Source organism: Anarhichas minor, unplaced genomic scaffold, assembly GCF_050575085.1.
Source record: "Anarhichas minor isolate MPS153535 unplaced genomic scaffold, ASM5057508v1 ptg000033l, whole genome shotgun sequence".
NCBI lineage: Eukaryota > Metazoa > Chordata > Actinopteri > Perciformes > Anarhichadidae > Anarhichas > Anarhichas minor.
The window spans coordinates 3633857-3655066 of NW_027466479.1; the positions used below are offsets into that span (position 1 = coordinate 3633857).

Genomic DNA, 21210 nt, shown 5'->3' on the forward strand with positions numbered 1-21210 from the left:
GAACCGACCACCGCCGCCTCAACGCCGCAGCTATCCCCGGAACCGGCCGCCGTCTCCGAGCGGCAGTGACCTCCAGTTCCAGCCGCCACCGTCTCCGAGCGGCAGTGACCTCCAGTTCCAGCCGCCGCCGTCTCCGAGCGGCAGCGACCTCCAGTTCCAGCCCCCGCCGCCGCCACCCAAGAGCCGCCGCGACCTCCAGTTCCTGCCGCAGCGACCTCCAGTTCCGGCCACTGCCTCTGAGCCACAGCGGTTTCCAGTTCCTGACCCCGCTGCCGAATGCCAGCGATCATCAGTTCCTGACCATTTAATGAACTGTCTGTATTTGGGGAGTTCATGGCTGAGGTTTCCTTTGTTAAAGTCTCCAAGGACAATAACTAAAGATGTGTCCGCTCCACACACCGTATCTGTTCGGCGAGTGTCTGCTGTGCTTCCTGCACGTTGCCCTGTGGCAGCATGTAAACACCGACCAGTATGAATGAAGCGAACTCACGGGGGGAGTAAAAGAGTTTACAGTTTATGATGAAAGATTCCAGATCAGGAGAACAGTGCTGTATAATCACTTTCACATAGTTGCACCAGCCACTGTTGGAGTAGAAACAGATTCCTACATCTTTTGATTTGCCGGAGAGCTCCGTGTCGCGGTCCGCTCTGAACAGCTGGAAGCCAGCCAGCTGGAGCGCGGAGTCGGGTATCGATCCACAGAGCCAGGTCTCAGTGAAGCACAAAATGGAGGATGAAGTAAAGTCTCTGTCTCTCCCCACCAGTAGCTGAAGTTCGTCCAGTTTGTTGCACAGTGAGCGGACGTTGGAGAGAAATATGCCCGGCAGCCGTGTGCAAAATCCACGTGTGTGGAGACGCACAAGCGTGCCGGCACGTTTCCCTCTCCTACGGCGCTTCACTGCATGAGTTAAGGTGAGCATATCTTTGACGAGAACGTCCAGTAATTCCACAGAAGTTAACAGAAACGTTGGAAGTAAGTCCGCTGGAGTTGTTCTCCTGATGTTTATGAGCTCATCTTTGGTGAAAGAGCTCCGGGAATCGCAGCAGAAAACAGTATTTACAACAGAAAACAATGAGCACTCATTTATAACGCTGTCTATTTTGATGTGTTTTTAATGTTTTTGTGCCTGTCTCACCCGTATGAAGCACTGTAACTTCTTGTCTCTGGCCAGCAGTTCCTTGTACAATTTGACAGCCTTCAAGTGGCGGCTACAGAACTCAGCGTAGGTCTTCCGCATCTCATCTGCACACTGGCCTGAGAACTGGCAGACAACATGCACAAGTTAATTTGTCTGTGAACATGAGTGTAAAGTCACTGTTCTGACCTGTGCTACGAAGCAGGATTTGGGCTTAGCGAGGTAACTTCAGGGTCGAGAGATAAGAGATCAACTGTATAAAAGCATTGCCTGACCAATCAAAGCTTGGTACGTGGAAGGTTCGATTAGATTGATCTACTGTACATGTAATGATAGTCAGATCTATCATGCTCTATATGAAGCAGTTATATTATTTATTAATGAAGTTATATTATTACTTTACACATTCACATCCATCCTGCATTAGTCATTAGTGTTACTTTCAGCCTGTTTATGTCTTCTTCGTATTTCCCCCCTATTATAGTTGTCTCTTGGTTTGTAAAATGCACCGCTCTTCTCACAGACTTGTCCATGTTTGTGATTGGTAATATGCTGCATCACTGCCCTTTCAGCAAATATTTTTATGAAAAATAACAACTGAATAGCAATAGCACAAAAATCATGATTAAAAAAGCTAATATAAAATATTATTATAAATATATCATCTTTGTGGTTATATGAGCAATTCATTTCAAATATTAACTTCAATATAACAAATAAAATAACATGAAGACAGTTCCTGTCATTAAATATCTATTACTAAGAAAAAAATGATATACAGATGATGTCTTTGTGATCATGCGTTCAACTCATGTTGGACTCATTCATTACTGTTATGACACTAGTCTCGATTGTAGTTAGACACTTCTGCCAAACTATAGAATTACACAAAACTACTTGATGTAATGACCAAATACAGTTACATTTTGGTTCCAGTTCTGTGTCACTCTGAATGGTTGTGAAAATGCATGGCAGCCACCTGCTCTAGTAGTATGTCCCCCAGCTGGTGAATGGTGAAGTTGCGGCTGGATCCAGAGTGCAGGCTGCTGTTGCGGCGCAGGAGAAGCTGTGTCAGGAAATGGGAATGTATCCTGGTCAGCTGGTCCAGGCAGGGGAACATGGCATACACGGTGCACAGGTCCAGCTGAAGCTCCTCCAGCATGCCTTGCCGGAACACACTCTCCATGATATGCAGCGTTCGCATGTGATGCAGCTCTGTCTGAATCAGCTCTGAGAGGGACACACACACACACTTCAAGGTCCTGTATCATGTAGCAGTCATGCAGTACAGAAAGAAATGAAAGAAATTAAACTTGACATTATTGTATTATGTCTAGCTACCATGTAAATACCATCTATGTACATGTAGTACTTTCATCTAGCTACTGTATATTCAGCAATACATAAAATGTCTGGGTTAAAAAAATGAAAGCAAAATCAACTGCAATTGTCACCATAGATGACATCCTGCCTCTTGATGACATTTTTGCGGTGTGCCTGCAAGTAGCTGCTATCCACAGCCATGCTCCATGAGTCAGCCTTAAAGTCCTGGCCTTCCAGTTCCAGATCCTCCAATACTGCAGTATAGTAGATGTCTCCTAAATAAGAGAAACCCATCAACATCAAAGATCACAGGCTGAAAAAATGATTTTAGAGCTCTAATCTTTCAAGGAATGAAAAGACTTCTGTATCTTTCACTTGTTTGTAAGAAGAACCAATGTCAGCAGATCATGCTGCAAGTCCAACTGAAATTACAATCTATTATCCCCTTTTGGAATGTGACTAAGTACATGAACTCAAGTATCTTTTAAGCCCAGTATTACTTGAGTATTTTCATTTAATAATACTTCATACTTCTATCCCACTACATGTCTGAGGGAAATATTAAGCTTTTTTACTCCACTACATTTATTTGACACTTATAGCTACTACTGGTTTATTTTCAGATTAAGATTTTTTGATGCTAAAATATGTTGATCTTATAAAATATGATGCAGTGCTATGACAACTAGTAGTTTACTGTAAAGTACAAACTATAATGTTGCTTACATGTATTCATAGGATATACCTAAAAAATAACATGCCACTGAAGGAGACAGTACTTTTGATACTACTGCTTTCAAAGAATTTAGGACTTTTATATTTAGGTTCCTGTATATATACAGCCATTTACTTTGACCTTAGTCACTTCTCACAAATCGGTCATATAACCATCTACTGACCTAAATCATTCATCTCATGCAGCCATGTACATAAAAATGATGTTCCCATACAGCGAATTGTCAATTACATTTCTAGAGAAATATATTTTCTCCCAGATTGCATTCTTTTTTACGTACAACAAATATGTTTATAATCATAGTGCGCGCAAGTCTGCATAGAGAGGAAATAGAGGCGGACAGGTAGGAAACACAGGACTTTCACCCAGGAGACCACTGTTTGTGTCCTGTGTGTACCCAAAGGTTAATGTTAACTTATTTAAATTTACGTTCATAACCGAAATATTGTAACAAATGTACTTATTTTAAGCTTAACCATGATGTTTTTACTAAACCTAACCACATTTTTTTTTTGCGCTAATTAAGCTTTGGTCAAGCAAACAGGAGCGATCTTGGCCCTATCCACTTCTATGGTAAGTAGCTAGCAGAATAGCGAACTAGCTGGCTTTGTTGATGTATGTGAAGGTCTGTGTTCAAACTTTTAAAAAGGAATTAATTGAAATTATATCATACATTTACTCGTTAACCAAACACCACCCGTTCACAGCATTTGAATCAATAATTTTGCTGCAATGAAGCTAACGGAGGCATTTAACATGTTGGATATTTTGATAAAAATAATGTAGTTATAATGTTTAGGGGAAACTAAACGTTGGAAATGTGTTGCCTGTATTTCTTAAACTTGTACAGCAGTTTTCAGGAACGAGTTGTAGCTGTCACAGTCTCGGTTTTGGTTTAGTTTGTTTCCTGTTTTATTTTGAATTCCCCTGCCTGTTGTGTCCCTTGTTCACTTCACTTCCTGCCTTTGTATGTTTTCCCGCCTGTGTGATGTCTGCCCCCCCCCTAATTGAATCCTCCTGTGTCTAATCACCTGCACCTCCCCAGTGTGTTTTCTGGGGAGGGTTCTCCCCACCCTGTTTTCTCTGGTGGGAGAGGAGGATGGAAGAAGGGAGAGAACAGGGGGGTGAGGGAAGTTTGAATGGGAGTCAAAAATAATAAGAGAAGCTTGGAGGGAAACAGCTCTGATGAAGGAAATAGAGTTGTTCGAAGGAAGATTGTGAGGGAGGAATTTAAAATGATCCTTAAATTCAGAAAGGACGATGAGCATGTTGGTCTTAGCCCGATAGCTCTGTCTAGGGAATTGAGAAAGATTGGAGAAGTGGAAATGGCTAAAGTCTTGAGGGACGGAAGCTTATTGATAATATATAAAACGGAAGAACAGAAAAACAATGCTATGGATATAGAAAGTATCTGTAAGAAAATGATAAGTGAAAAAAGATCTGTGGGTGAGAATCGAGTGACACAAGGAGTGATAACAGGTATTCCTTAGACGAGGACCTCAAAAAACTCTAACGGAGTATTTATGGAGAAGAAGTGAGCAGAATGAAGAGGTTGCTAAGAACAGTTAATGGAGAAAGGGTTGATATCTGTTCTTATTGAGTTTCAGAACTCCGTACTTCCTGAAGGAGTCAAAATCGGATGTATGAGTTTCCCAGTGAGGCCCCAGGAGGGACTCCCCCACTTCGCTGCTACAAATGCCAGAGGTATGGACATATAGCAGCAGTTTGCAAAGGGAAACAGAGATGTCCTAAGTGTGGAGCGGATCACAGAGTGGAGGAATGTAAGGATAATTTGCAGGATAAATGCTGTAATGGTGGTGGCCATCACAGGGTAACATATGGTGGATGCGAAGTCAGGATGAGGGCTGTGAAAACCCAACAGGTAAAAGCAGGAAACAACATAAGCTATGCAAAGGCTGTGAAGAGGGTACAAGGACAAAGAGTAATGAATGAAACACCTAACCAAGTTTTGAGAGAGAGAGACAAGTCTGTCGGAGGAAACCAATACAGCATAAGTTGGATAAATGAAAACGTTTATAAATGAATCCTGGATAAATTAATCCTGTTTATTGCATATGTAATAAATTGTACTGACCAAGTCAAACACAAAACAGAGAAAATCAAAATAATAGTGAGGGGAGCTGAGAGTTTTTTGGGGATAAAAGATGTATCTTGTGAGCATATTAATAAAAGACTCTGAGAAGATGGGAAGCCAGGAGGCCCAGGGGATAGGACAGTATGATTGTACTACAATGGAACGCAAGAAGCTTATTATTAAATGGCCAAGAGTTTAAAGAATTCCTTAAAAAGAAACCAGAAATCATATGTGTTCAGGAACAGCATTAGACTTTGTCATTAAAGGATATGATAGTATTTGCAGAGATAGAGTGGGGGAAATGGAGGAGGGTGTATAATATTTGTAAAACAAGGAATACAGTTTAAAGTTTTGGAGAAAGGAACAGAGCTGGAATATGTGATAATTGAAGTTTAGACAAGAGAAGGAACTATTAGAATTGCAAACTATTACAACCCTTGTAAGAGACTTTCAATCAATTTACTTGATGAATTAGCTGCACAGTTAGAAGGGAAAGTGATATGTTGTGGAGATTTTAATGCTCATAGCTCATTATGGGGTTATAGTAATGATGACAATGGAATGATAGAAGAATTAATGAAGATAAAAACGAAAGTTACGAATGTAACTACGGTTCTATGAATCCTGGATGACCGCCAGAGGCAGTGCTTAACACTGGATATCTTCCGTCTCGCGCATGCGCAGGTCGAATATTTATACCAACAAAGTCACCTGTGACCTCGGATGACCCCCGTCGTCTATAAGTTCCGGTGTCATCCTGAGTTCAGTCCTATGGAATCTTCTCGCGAGTTCACGGGATTCCGAGTGACCAAGCTCAGGTAGAGGAAGCTGGCCAAAGAACCCTCCCCAGTGGGTGAGGGGTGGCAACGTTCACTCTGTAGTGTCTGGTGAATGTGCTCGGTGATGCCCATGAGGCCGCAGCACATATATCCTCCACAGGCACACCTCTCAGGGCTGCCCATGATGTGGAGACACTCCTGGTAGAGTGGCCCCTCACTCCGGATGGTAGAGGACGGTCGCTCGCCTTGTATGCATGGGCAATGGCCTCCACTATCCAGTGGGACAGGCGCTGTTTTGAAAGGGCACAGCCCTTCCTAGGCCCACCATAACTGATAAAGAGCTGCTCCGACCACCGTATGCAAGCGGTGGCTTCCACATAAGCTCTGAGGGCCCGCACTGGGCACAGCAGCCTTGACCTCTCCTCTCCCGATGGGGGGTCAAACTCTGCAAGCTGGATAGGCTGGTTGATATGCGAGCGTGTCAGCACCTTTGGGAGAAACGCTGCATTAGGCCACAAAGTAACCCCCGATCCATCTGAGTTCCACCTCAGACACGATTCACTCACTACCAGGGCATGTAGCTCGCCTACACGTTTAGCTGAAGTGATGGCAAGGAGAAACACCGTTTTGGTTGCCAGCCATCTCGGCTCTGCCCATGCCAGGGGTTCAAAAGGAGGCAAGCATAGGGTGTCCAATACCAAATGTAGGTCCCATGCAGGGGCCTTCGGGGCGTTCGGGGGACGCAATCGCAGAGCCCCTTTTAGGAAGAGGGACACCAGTCTGTGGCTCCCTACTGTGCCATTGTCGACCCTAGCATGGTGCCATGAAAGAGCGGCCACGTATACCCTCAGGGTAGAGGGAGACCGGCCCTTATCTAGGAGGGACTGCAGAAACTCGAGTACAACAGGTACGGGCACTGCACCGGGTCCTTGTTCCGAACCACACACCAGTCAGAAAACAGCCTCCACCTGTTTTCGTACTGCAGACGGGTAGATGGTGCCCTGGCATTCAGGATAGTTCTTCTGACTGGCTCTATGCAGCCAGTCAGCAGCTGGTTGGGCCCTCCAGCGGCCAGACCCATAGTTGGAGGTGGCTGGGATTGGGATGCCAAATCCGACCTCCTAGTTGCGACAGGAGGTCCCTCCTGTTGGGGAGGCGCCATGGTGTCCTGCAGCGGAGTCTGTGCAGTAGGGAGAACCAAATCCTGGCTAGCCATAAGGGGGCTACTAGCAAGAGTCTGTGGCCCTGTTGAAGAACTCTGAGAAGTGTTGGCAAGATCAGAGGGAACGGTGGAAAGGCATAAAGAAGCCCCTCTCGCCACGTGTGAGCCAGGGCATCCTGACCCAGAGGACTGGTCCTCTCTGTCAGGGAGAACCAATGGGGACAGTGGGTCGACATCTCCGAGGCAAAGAGATCCACCTCTGCCCTGCCGAAGAGACCCCAAATGGTCTGCACTACATCTGGATGAAGCTGCCACTCCCCCGGTGGGGGCTTGTGACGGGACAGGAAATCTGCGACCTGGTTCTGTTCCCCTGGTAGGTACAGTGCCCGAAGGCTGGTAAGGCGAGGGGCAGCCCAAGTCAGAAGGGCACGGGATACCGGTAGTAACTCTGCGGATCTGGTGCCCCCTTGATGGTTTATGTGAAACTCCGCAGAGGTGTTGTCTGACCGGACAAGCACATGCTTTCCCCTCAAGTATGGCAGAAAATGTTTGAGCGCTAGGTGCACAGCCCGTAGCTCTAGAACATTGACATGCTCTATGTGGTCGTGAGCAGACCACTGCCCCTGAGCAGTCCTGTTTTGCCACACTGCACCCCATCCTGAGAGGCAGGCATCTGTTGTGACCACCTCTCGGCTGAATGGGACCAAACCCATGGGGACACCGTTTGCAAGGTATGCTCTCTCCCTCCATGGGGATAGAGCGAGTAGGCACTGCTCCGATACTACTATTGCCCTGTGTCTGTGCCACTTGGCATCCAAGTGAAGCCTGTTCAGCCATCTCTGCAAGGGGCGCAGTGACAGCAAACCTAAGGCAACGACAGCTGAGGAAGCTGTCAGTTTGCCCAATAGGCGGAGAAAAAGAATGTAGGGCAACCGCCTGCCCCCTCGGAAGGGAGAGAGGCTGTGGAGGATGTCGTGCACCCGTTGGGGTGACAGACAGGCACTCATAGTGACTGTATCCAGAGCCACACCAATGAAGGTTATGCTCTGAGAAGGGCTCAGGGAGCTCTTCTCCATGTTCACCCTGAGGCCCGACCGGGCCACGTGAGAGAGAAGGCGAGCAGTGTCCTGTGCCGCCTGAAGCTGGGATGGCGCACAGATCAGCCAATCGTCCAAGTACAGCAGTATTTTAACAACGCACCTTGTGAACACCCGTGGGGAGAGGGAGAGTCCGAATGGGAGCACCCTGAACTGGAAGTGACCGCCTTGAAAGGCGAAGCGAAGAAACCGCCTGTGGTGAGGTACAATGGGAACATGGAAATAGGCATCCTTCAGGTCGACCGACATGAACCAGTCTCCCCTGGAAACCGCCCGAAGGACGTCTGCTGTGGTCAGCATGTGAAATGGTAACACCTTCAGGAACTTGTTTAGTCCCCTCAGGTCTAGGATTGAGCGCAGTCCGCCGCCTCTCTTTTTTACAAGAAAGTAAGTTGAGTAGAACCCCCCGGGTTGTGACAGGGGGTCCACCCTCTCGATTGCACCCTTGACCAGGAGCGTGGCTAACTTCTGGTTCAGGGCTAGGGATTTTGCCAGATCGGTGATGCTGGTCATTTTGACCCGGCTGGAGGCTGGTGGCCCCTGGGTGGACACCACCCAGGGGTCTAAAGCATGAGCTGCCCAGTAGCTGATGTGCTGCTGGGAGAAATAACCGACGGCCGGCCAGGAGACATCATCTCCTGTACCCCCTGCCTCTTGAGGCTCTGGGGGGGCGACTGGTAGTCCCCAAGTTCGGAGGTTGTCTAGGGGGGACGTAGGTAGGGTTTTGTGGGTAGCGGCCCAGCCTCTCAGCGGTACGCTGAGGCCTGTGGCGGCTACTGGGGTGAGCTGGGGTCTGAAAGCGGCCCCGGGGGGATGAAGTAGGACCCCTAGGTCTGCGGAGTGCGGGCATGTCCCTGCGAAGACCAGAGAACTGCCGCTTGGTCTGGTTAGCTTCAACAGGCCTGTATAGCAGCTGACCCAAACAGCTCACCAGGTTCCACTGGGATAGTACGGAGGGTCCTCCTACATGTCTCAGACAGGGGTGACTGCGCCAGCCAAACCTGGCAGCGAGTCTGTACCAGGGTGGACATCAGCCGTCCAAGTTCCCTCGACATGAGTGCAAACGCCTGCAGTGAGGCATCACTGAGGCTGGTGGCGGAAGCGTCGGAAGTAGCCTGCTGCAGAGAAGCTGAGAGGGCAAGCATGAGGTGGGAGAGGGAGTTGCCAATATGACCCATGCGCGCTGCTGTGTCATAAGCCCTGGATAACATGTCATCTGTGACCCGACATTGGGGTCGAGGGCACCTGGCATCGGGCCTCAGGGTCTCCTCAGGGGAAACTATGAGGGACGCAATAGTCGGCTCAACAGCTGGCATACGGGCGAGGCCAAATTTTGCCGCGTCCTACATGGCCGCCAGGGTTCGTCCATCTGATGTAAGACGGGACAGAGTCCTGGTGTCTCTCCAGCATGCATGTAGCTCCCTCAGATATTCTTCAGAGGGAGGAACAGCAAAGGTGGTGGGGGCGAGAACACGCCTGAAGAAGGCACTCGCAGGCTGGGGTTCCGGCTGCTGTGTATCTAACTGCAGGCGTGCCAGTGCCATGCGAATGAGAGACCCCATGGAGCTATCGACTGCCCCTTCCGAAGAGCTCTGAGCTGAGGAATGGGAGGCAGGTCCAGAAGCATGGGAGGGCCGCTCTTCACTGTACTCAGTAAAGAGATTGGCTGATGCTGCCAGTGATATAACGTCCTCTTCTGAGCCAAGCTCAGCCGCGGGTGGATCTGGTGCTTCAGCCCCCCCTACACTAGGTTGGAGGGCCAGTAGAAGCGACTTCATTTGAGCTAGTTCGGAGGTCAGCAGATCCACTCTAGAAGACAGCCCGCTGGGTTTAGCCCTCTTGGAGGGAACCCCTGCAGTTTCTGTGGCCCTGCGCTTGGAATGGGTAGGTTGGGCTGGATTCAACTGCCCTAAAAGGGGGAGGTCGACCACACCCGTCAGGTGTTCCGCCTCGGCGAGCCTAGCAGCCCTTACTGCTCGAGGCATGATGCCACAGTTCATGCATGGGTTCTCAGAGAGGCCTTCCCTCAGATGCTCGAGGCCAAGGCAAGAGGGGCAGAGGTCATGGCCATCATCAGGCTGTAGAGGAGCCATACAGGTCCTACAGCCGGGAAAGTCAAACATGGCCGACTCTCTAGGTCAGTCTGAGCGGGACGCTCTGCTGAATGTTTGTGAGAACAGGCAGGGGACAGTCAGTGAGAGGGGAGCGAGGACACTCTCTTCACTAGGACAGTCGCTGCGGATATTGGTGTCCCACGAGTTAGCTTGAGCGAGAGCACTCTGCCACTGTGGAAACAGGTCAAGAAAACAGTCCTTATAGTGAGAGGGGAGCGAGGACACTCTCTTCACTAAGATAGTTGCTGCAGATATTGGTGTCCCACCAGTTAGCTTGAGCGAGAGCACTCTGCTACTGTGAAAAACGGACAAAAAAAGAACACAGTCCTTACAGTGAAAGGGGAGCGGGGACACTCTTCACTTGGACAGTTGCTGTAACTCTTGGTGTACCACCAGTTAGCCTGAGCGAGGGCACTCTGCTAACTGTGATATCCGTAATGTTTACAAACAATCAATGGACACAGTCCGAGTATTAACTTAGTCTAGTTAGCCGGAGCGAGAACGCTCTGCTAACTATGATAGCCGTGTAAGGAATCAATGGACACAATGTCAACGTCGATCTAGTATAACTAGCATCTCCCAAGTTAGCTTGAGCGGGAACACTCTGCTCACTGTGAATGGCGGCACGACAGCGTAACTCTACGCTCACGTTAGCACGCCACTCGATTAGCTAGAGCGGAAGCGCTCTGCAAACCGAGGAAAAAAGCGAACAATGGTTATAGACAAACAATGTTAGTCGATTTCACCGATTGCTGTCTTCGCGATTTGGGTGGCCCCTATCAGACTGAGTCCGGGGCTCGATGGTCTGCACGGCGAAAACGCCGTTCCCTCCTAAGAGGGACAGCTTGTCGCAGCCTTTGGAGGGCGAAAATCCGCAACTCCGACCGTTGGTCACAAGGCTACCGCGACAAACTCTAATATGTCTTGATCGTAGACAAATATATATATGTTTTTTCTACTACCATGGGAGTTAACCTGCGTAGCGAGAAGATGAAAAAGGACTGAACTCAGGATGACACCGGAACTTATAGACGACGGGGGTCATCCGAGGTCACAGGTGACTTTGTTGGTATAAATATTCGACCTGCGCATGCGCGAGACGGAAGATATCCAGTGTTAAGCACTGCCTCTGGCGGTCAGTAAGGATGAAATAGAAACCTAGTGTGCTTAAATAATGGAACTGGAACAAGATTTAACATAAGAACAGGGACAGAGTCGGTAATAGACCTTACTTTAGTATCTGATTCATTAGCAGGAGTTAGCTCCTGGGAGGAAATAAGAGGCACAACTGTAGGAAGTGACCATTATCCAATCATTTTTTATATAAAATTATATTATTACTACATACTCGATTTTCATCACCTAGGAGACCTAATTCTGCCAAATCACCTCATTCATCACCACCTAATGTACTCATTTTAATCCCAATGTCAGTTTTACCTCCTGTTGCACTTCTTACTATTACTGCCTCACTTACCTCACCTCCACCTTACTCAATTTACTTATGGTACTTTTTTCAAACATTTACTAAATAATTTAAGTGAAGGTGTACAGATAATAATTAAAACGTCTATTCTGCAGCTGCACTATACACCTTACCAACTAGCCACCCCACATCTCCCCCCAATTTCACAGCCATTTTACTATAATGTATAGGTTGAATGTAGTGATACCGTCATCATTGAGAGACTCCACTGACATAGCTCTGGTCCTGAAGCTGAGGGAGTCTGTAGACTGGGAAAGGATCCTGCGCAGCCCGAGGGGAGAGTCGTCATTCAAGGTCCTACAATACACACACACACACACACACGCACACACGTATATGTTTGATTGACTGGTGGTATATTTTGATTCTGAAGTTTGCAGAAAGTATTTGAGACCGCACATGTGACAAGAAGTTCTCTCTCATCCTGAAAGAGTGGAAAAGGTGCCAAGGGGTGCCAGGTGTTCAGTACATTGCAAGTGTATAGGTCTTTTTAACAGAAGACATTTTGACTTGTCACACTGGGAAAAGTACAGCATTCAAATATTCAAATTAATGATTGCTCAATTCTATTTAGCTGCTTTGATTTCAGGTCCCTGGTATTTTGCATGCTTGTTCACTGTCACTTCCATTGAAACACTTGAATTGAACATGAACCATGTTAGTGTTATCAGTATCACCTGTGCTTTTCCTGCTATGACAAGTCCAAATGTCTGCTGTGAGTAAGGCCAATTGGAACATGCCAAAATCCAAGATGGCGACAGCCAACCGAATTTAAGGCTTCAAAACCGCACTCCACAAACCAATGGGTGACTTCACGACATCCACATCTTATTTACAGTCTATGGCTGAAACAAAGTCTAGCGTCACTAATTGGGTTCAAGAATTATCTTGTAATTAATTTCCCTACATTTAAAAGTCTGCACCTGTACAATACAAACATGTAATTGTTCAACAAAGTGCACTGCTCAAATGCTGAGAGGGGTCTACAGACTGCCTTTATATTGGAACATTTCTATTGGGGCTGACCACAAGAATGTGTAGGAATCATGAATACACAGTTATGAATATCCAGCTTACTTGTTTCATGCAAACATAATATAATCCAAACCAGGATAAGCCTCACAGGTATAATATACTGATGAACAATGATCTACTGTAAATCCTACAATGAAAATGAAACTAAAGATGTACCGAGCCAATTCACAGGATCAAGATCCAATATTATTGTGCTTGTGCACACGTGCTACAGTGGGGCGAGGCTGGACCATATCATTGGGTAGCTGCCTGTGCCTTAGTGTGTGCCTTACATTATGTTGTAGCTGTTGACCAATGAAAGTGAGGCTCACCCTGCAATGTTGTTGGTGGAGACACTCTTGGACAAGGATAGGCTGGAGCGTCCACGGCGGGATCCCAACAAGGACTGTCGGAAGCTGTCTGAAGGGTAGATGGCTGAACTTGGACGCTCGCGCATTCCTGGAGCTGTGGAGTAAAAACAGTTGCAGGTAGGGAGAACAACACAAGGGAGAGTGACAAGCAAACGGGAGTAGGGCAGAAGGAGGAGAAAAAATAGGAATGGCTGAATGAGAACTATTTCAGGTAGGTAAAGGAGACTGAATATATGTGTGTATAAGAAAAGCTCTCACTTTTTGTGCGCAGCGTGACATTCTGTACAGCTGAGTTATTCCGCATTAGGGCCATCTTCTGCTGCTGTATTAACAAAGGACACAAATCTGTATGTTACATGTACAATAACATTCCATATAAAGTATGCATAAATATGTTTGTGTGTCTCACTAGAAGTCTTGTTCTGAAATCCTACATTGCATCAACATTGTCAGCTAAATATTTAGCCATTGCATTGAAAATCATTTAGACACTAAGCTACAGTTTCTGTTTTCAAATACAAGAAACTCTGACAACACCAGCACTACTCTCTCCAACTCTCAATCACATTTCGTCAATTTGTTTAGGATCCACAATTAACTGGAGGAAATGTTATGAACAGATCTGCTGGCCTGTCCTAGCTTTATCTCCTAATTCAAACTGTACCTGATTTAATGTACACATGAGGTTTCCGACCTGAGAATGTGATAGTACTCAGACTTCAACATTTAAGCCTGGCGGTCTTAGCTGCTGACTGGTGTAAAACAATGTGTGCCAGCATTTCAACCTTGAAAAATGTCATGACTCTATAAATATGTGTGTAAATAATAGAAGAGAGAAGAAACCCTAATCAATAATAGAGTTCTGATGATTTGTGGTGTAGCCTGTCTTACCCTCTGTTTCATTTTGGCGCAGTTTGGCAAAGTGTCTCGACAGCGGTTGTGGATAGTAACATTGCATGCTGGAAAAAATAGAAACATTAAGAGGACAAACATCTTATACCTCCTCTCTCGTAAACATATTTTCTTCCACATTACGGTCGCAGTTTGATAAAGTAAAGTTGTAAATTAAACTAAACTAAACAACGCTACAAAACTACCTGGTTAGCTTCAGTAAAAGACCTCAGGGCTCAGGGTTTGGCTTAAAATGACTGCAAAATAGAAACAAAACCAAACAAAAATGCTTAGTTGTGTTCATGCAACCAAACTACTTGGTTCAAACAGGACACAGCCAGCATCTCTTGGGTAAAAGTCCTTTGTTTTTTTTACCCATCCACCAGCCCAACCTCCTCCCTACGCAGATTCCCGCAGACCAATGCAATTTTGTTATTTGGGAATGTAAGTCATAGATACCTTCACAGTCTTACTAAGGTAAGAAGTGACTGCACTTTTATTGTAGGTTCACCCACCTCTCACTGTGTATGTGCACTAACTATATACTTACTAGGGCAGCTGAGCGCCTCCTTGGCAGTAATACTCTTGTTGCATGCTGAACAGAGTGTGGTTCCTGACACTGTCAATGACACGAAGAGGTGACCATTGCTGTAACGTGCCTCCCGCTCCCTTGCCGCCTTCTCTCGCTCCCTCATGCGCTCGCTCTCTTTATTCTGAAAAAGAAACAGAGACTCAATGTGAAAAAGATTTCCTGTATATTTGTTAAGAGACCTCTAACCTCTGTCAGCATCAAGTTTTTACATGTGTCTAGACTGATGGATGGAGAAAAGAGGAGGTTGTTGTAAAAACAGCATTACTGCTACACTGTGGCTCTGTCACACTACCCTGGGGTCAGGGCAAATTACAGCCACAGTTGTAACATCATGAGCAACTGAGCTCTGTTGACATTCACTGGAGGGCTGTTAAGCATAGTTACAGGTACAGAGATATTAAGTCACAGGAGAGCATGTCAAGCACACAGACAGGAGCTGAAAGGTCAGAGACAGAAGCTGTCTGCACACTCAAAATTCACCACTGTCAGCCTTGCTGCCCGCCTTGAAGCTATCCTTAAACATGAAATAAGGACTTTTGGGAAAATTGTAGTTCTGCTTTTCGTTCCTGTTTAGTAAAGTGTTGGTCAATGACCAACCTCTCTGGTTAGCAATTAGGTACACTTTGTTTTACTGTGCTTTAGAGCAGTGGCTCTCAACCTGGGGTCCAGGCCCCGCTCAGGGGGTTCACAAAGTTTTTAATAAGATCTGTTCTGTATGAACCCCAGGGCTCCCTACAATGAAGTCAGGGGTTACACATACACATTTTCCTGTCTTTATTTGTTTTGTCTATTTGTGTCAGAAAAGAAGCTCTAATGGTGATTACATGAACATTGTAAAAGCAGAAGTCAGAGTGGACAAATAACAGAAAACATTTCCACATCCTGGCTTTGAATGGCCTCTAAATTTTGATGGAACAAAGACATGGAGCAAAAAGTAAAACATTTAGCACTTCTACTTCACCAAATCCAACAACATCCATTGAGGGCCCTTTCACACCTATCTTGTTTGGTTTGGGCTTACTGACTTTTCAGTAAGTGCTGACAGTAAGTGCTGAACAAAAAATTTGTGAAACCTCCCTGGGACCATGATCCAAAGCTAACAGTGGAACCTTGGTCCCAAGAAAATAGGCGGTCTCCGTCCGGATAAAACTAAACCATGGATCTTTTCTTTTCTAGTGTGAAAGCATTTTTTGGATGGGCTTCTACTTAAAAGGTCTCAGGTTCACACTTGACGAAGCACGCAAAACCGAGCTAAACTGACACCAGGTCCTATCCTCCCGGAACGGTATCTTTTTCTTCCACTATGAACACATCACCAAGCCGGAAGACATCCAGCTTTTTACAGACGCAGCACCCTCCATCAGCTTCGGCGGCCTCTACAGCGACAATTGGTTCATGGCCACTTGAATTCTCATCTCTCACACCTTCTTCCACGATCTACGAAATGTATCCCATAGTCATAGCAGCTATTCTTTTGGGGCATGAATGGTCCAAAAAAGACCATTGCCATCTACTCAGAAAATAGCGCAGATGGCAATGTCAAACACTCATCGTACCTCACTGGACAGAACCGCTTCGAAGCTTTCGCGCCTCCTATAGCCTTCCATTCCAGTCACTCGACATCCTTACCCTCACGAACTTCAGTCATTCGTCCATTTCCCTCCTTAAGGTCAAGCCCTCCACCATACGGGTTTACATAAGCAGAAGTTACTTCTACACAAAACTGTCCTCAGGGGCTCCGTGAGCTTCTACCCACTCGAACGTTGCCGTGCTACTCGAAGGTTTCCATAAAGCTTCGCAGACAAAGTATTAAAGTCCACGTTCTTGCCTGCTTCTTTCTCTGCTCCGAGTTCACCGCCTCGAACTCCAACCACCATCCGTCGCGACACGCCACCGCATCACATCCATCCTCCCGACACAGTCGTCTATCACCTCAAATGCCGCAAGACCAACCAATACGGTCCACCTCAACCCATCTACCTTTTCCGACTAGACTCATACCCAAGTCCGTACTTGCGTCCATCTGCGACTACTTAAGCTCCTCCAAGTGAACTCCCCCTCAAGATCCCCTGTTCGTCACAGGCTAAGGGGCCGCACGGTCTCAGGTTCACCACCACTTTCGCCATATCTCAGCCCGATCCGGAATACCCCCCGAGTTTAATCGGTGCTCCACCGCTTTAAGTCAAGGAATTTCCAACCACATCCTTAAGATACTTGGTCGTTGGTCTTCTCCGCGTACCTCATACATTAGTTCCAACCTGAATGACACCAGAAACGGCCATCGGCATCTGTCTTTATGAAGCTATCTTCGGGGATTCTGCACCACCAGAGCATCCGAAGAGACGGCCCCCACCCTACAGTCTCCATTCCCCCCGTTCCCGCCAGCCGCCGGACATCAATGGTCCCCCAGCGATCGCCTAACCTCCTTTCTACAACCCTCCTCGTTTCTTCTTCCTTACATCCCTTCATTCCTACCCTACATCCCTCTACCTCAACCCCTCCATCGCTTCATCCCTACCCTACATCCATTCATCTCTTCATCCCTACCCTACATTGACTCCTACCCCTACCCTACACCCCTCTACCCCTACATCCATTCATCCCTCGACCCCTTCCGCTTCTTAAATCTAACAATCATGCCATTATGCGATAAACCTCTCGAAACTCATACTGTTATTGGCGTGGTCCTTGTTAGTGAATATGTATTAGAACCCTGTGGTCCCCAGTCAAATCCACCCATTTGCAGCCTATGCATTTTAAATAGATAGAATAGAACAGGCTCCGATACAGACACACTGTTTCCATTTTACACAATATGAAGTTTAACTAAATTTCCTAAAATAATGATAATCTGTTTTGTTTTTTTCTTCAGATGACATTTATTACATAACTAATAATGTTTTGAGAAGAAATCAATTAACATCTTGCTTGTTTCTTACACTTATTTTTTCTTGCGGTAGTTATAGTAGTTTATTTTGTTCATTCAGTAGGTATTTCCTTGTATGTTAAATATGTTGGATGAGGGCTAAACGGTGGAAGTGCCAAAAAATTATTTGTGAATGTTGACAAAACTTTTTCAACTTTGGTGTATTCATGAGCTTTAAGTTGTAATGTGGAAATAACATGACTTTAAAGAAGATGTGTTGGATTTTACTGCTTAAACAACACATTAGCTGTTTTTGAGTTGTTTTCAGACATGAATTTTCCCAATTGGGAACTTGTTTTTTCTATTTTTCCAAAACTACATGATTGCAGCACAAATGCCCTATCTTGCACTGTCAATGAATGTGAAACAGACAATCCAAGCCGAAAATAAAACCTTCTTTGTAGAGGTAACTAACTGTATGTTGACCAATCTTTAAAATGTGTTTTCTCGTTGAAATGCGATTGTGACTGTGTGGTATGTGGGTTTTGGCAGATAGCTGCTGTCTCTTTTATGGACCAGAATCCATGAACAACTCTAATTAATACCCATATACTTTGGTTTTCAATATTCTAAAAATTCTAGTTGTAGTACTTTTTTATTGTGTGTTTGACTAATTATATATAATCAAATGTATTACTGTTGTTATTGCACACAGGTGTGTGCTATATGGGTGCATTCGCCGTTTGTGTTAGGTGTTCCACTTTGAGGAACTCTGTAGCAGTGAGGATGGAGTAACCCAGATTGATTCCTAAGGGGCAGCATAGCACCCTGGGTAATTTAAGTTTAGCCTTCCTGACCGACATATTACTGACAATGCCATACACAAAGAACTGACACTACAGCAATAAATACACACACATAAACATTGTGTATGAAATTAATGATTAATGGATGAAAGAATAATGATTATGATGAATTAAAATGGCCATGTGGTCATGAGAATTTTGAAAAATGAAGTCTTGTATACTACTAATATATAATAATACCTTCAAAACCAATTTTGTTGACATTTTGAACTGATTATATTATTTTTCGGGGTTATATCATTTTAGGAGCTTGTTTTACAATAAAACGTATATAGGCTACTATTATTATTATTATTAATATTATTATTGTTGTTATCATAATCATCATCATTCATATTATTATTATTATTTATTTCACCATCATACATATTTAATCATATAGGTTGCCATCTAATGAGAGCGCTGAGCCTGCATTTCTTGAGCCAGTGATGGGATGTTAGATGTGATTTTGGTAATAGCCAAACATAAGTCATTGTTAGGGAATTGCTGAGAAGAGTGACAGTGAGTGTAGTGAATGGCAAGATGAATCTAGTACATAGACTGCATATATGATGTGGATGTAGTCACTGTGATGTCATCCATTGGTTTGTGGACTAGTTATGGTCCCCAAAGCGAAAGCCTCTAAAGTTCTAGAGAGTAACACCCTGAGTGCACAGCTCCAGGCTGCTCAGAGAAGCACTAAGACCTGGCATGAAGAACCTCAGGGGGGTCAGGTAAGTATTGCTGTCGCAATCCCCGACCCCATGATAGGCCTCCTCCCTGACATAGTCAGACAAGCCCTGCCCCAAAGGCTTGATGAGGCTCGACTGAGTGGACAAGCCACTACAGTCACCTTGAAGACCACTGCTAGGAGCTTAGCAGCGTCTAGTGGTGTAGTTCTTCATCACACCACCAGGGACAGCGACCGAGCACCCCAGTCTGCTCGCGTGCTTGATCCAGGTGTCTCACTCCCCACTTTGCATGTTGACAGGAGGAGGAGGGGCTACTCCCAGGCCCCGAGTGGCATTAGTGGTTCCAAACCCACATCCACAGGTGAACAAAACGTCCCGTGTAGTCCATGCATGCACCTGAAACAGAGCCCCTCCCCCACACGTCGAGAGGTTTGTCATCCTCACCGCTATGTCGTCTTAAACGACTATGCTAATTCAGACCACTCTGATGATCCAGGCCCTCTCCGCGCGCAGGGTCTGCGTATCCGTCAGCTTGAGTCTCTTGCGAACGACATAGAATGCTTTGATCCAGAAAATCATGAGTCATGGCATCAGAAGACATTTCACCCTAAAAAGAGAATTAGGTTCAAACGAAATCTTAAGTCCCAAACCCACTCCGGAAGAGCAAGTTTAGACCCAGAGATCAAGAGTCTTAGACACCAACGTGTGACGGAGGCGGTAAAGCGCTTTACCACACTCCGGACACCGGTGGACGACCCGAAGCCACTAAACCTAGCCAGCCGTGGGCCAGTTCCAGACGGACAAGTCGCCGTCACCCAGGAACATAGACAACCGATGCCAATGCCCCTCCCAGAGCCTGCTCCTGACTCTAGTCCACCCAGTCCGCCTGCATGCTTACAACCGCCAAAATCTGCCACCCAAAACCATGTCCCAAACCAGAAGTCTTCCCTTTGTTCGCTGAAAAACGCTCAGAACAAAGACGCACGACACTCTGACCTCTCCCTTGCAGTCAACCAGCCTGCAACAGAACAGGGGACACCCTGGGTACCCCAGAACAATTGGCCCCCAATTTCACAACCTTGCGCAGTGAATAATAGTAGTGCAGATTTGACCGCCCAGCAAGCACGAGATCCAGCCCTTCCAACCATTCGACAGCCGGAGTTGAAACCCACGCGAAAAGGGTCCTGACAACTACCGCTGCTCAAATCGGAAGAGCTGCGAGCTCGCCATTATGTACAACCAAACTGTAAAATGAAAAAGGGTTTTTTGGTACACACGTCTAGGGGACAGGAACCGGTCCGTTGGGCCATCCCAGCAGACCCAGGGGGGTGATGGGTAAATCCAAATCTAGAGTTAGGTAGACCATGACACAACCATCACACTAACCTACCTAACCACCTTTCCGTTTTGTTTTGTTTGTTTCATTTCTCTGCTTTCATTTTGTTTTTCACATACTATGCTACAGTGCAGATGTTATCACAAGATTATGATGTAGCAAATGAGTGTATTAGAAATAATGCCTTGCTAACCTATGATTTGTGTATATGTTTAATGTAGTTAGTTAGTCATCTACCCAGATGCCGCCTTAGTGTCTGCCTAGACATGTTGAGCCTCTATGAACTATGAACACTGACAGTTAAACCATCCCTTTCTTCCCACAACTACATGGACTGTTTAACCTTTTGTGCTCTCAGAACTACATGGACTGTCAAGAATTTAGTTTCTTAGATGCTGATAACCCAAACACGCTCCTTTACGTTCCCAACATATTGCTGATAACCCATGTGAGGCTATGGTATTCCCAACAATATTGTAGGAGTATTGCCTCCCCTGCCGCAGTGGTAGTTTCATCCAACTGGATGGTTTTGAGTCTCTGTGTTGTTGGGTACAGTCTTACATTTGTCAGCCATCTGAGGTCCACACCTTCCATTTCATTGCAAGCCTGTTTGGTCATCGTTTCCCAGATGTTGTGTGGCTTTCTGGCTTGCATAACTTATTATTTCCTAAGAAA

At 45.9% G+C, this 21210-nt stretch overlaps 1 protein-coding gene across 3 annotated transcripts in view; it reads right to left on the reverse strand.

The window, feature by feature from the left end:
• Positions 1–21210, reverse strand: part of arhgef2a (Rho guanine nucleotide exchange factor (GEF) 2a) — a 60633-nt gene that overhangs the window by 37931 nt on the left and 1492 nt on the right. For all 3 annotated transcript variants that reach the window (XM_076105684.1, XM_076105686.1, XM_076105683.1), the window contains exons 2-9: positions 14755–14917; positions 14205–14272; positions 13572–13635; positions 13275–13407; positions 12116–12225; positions 2591–2734; positions 2116–2366; positions 1137–1262 (exon numbers count right to left, since the gene is read on the reverse strand). In XM_076105684.1, the coding sequence (XP_075961799.1) occupies positions 1137–1262; positions 2116–2366; positions 2591–2734; positions 12116–12225; positions 13275–13407; positions 13572–13635; positions 14205–14272; positions 14755–14917 (1059 nt within the window). The remainder of the gene's footprint in view (positions 1–1136; positions 1263–2115; positions 2367–2590; positions 2735–12115; positions 12226–13274; positions 13408–13571; positions 13636–14204; positions 14273–14754; positions 14918–21210) is intronic.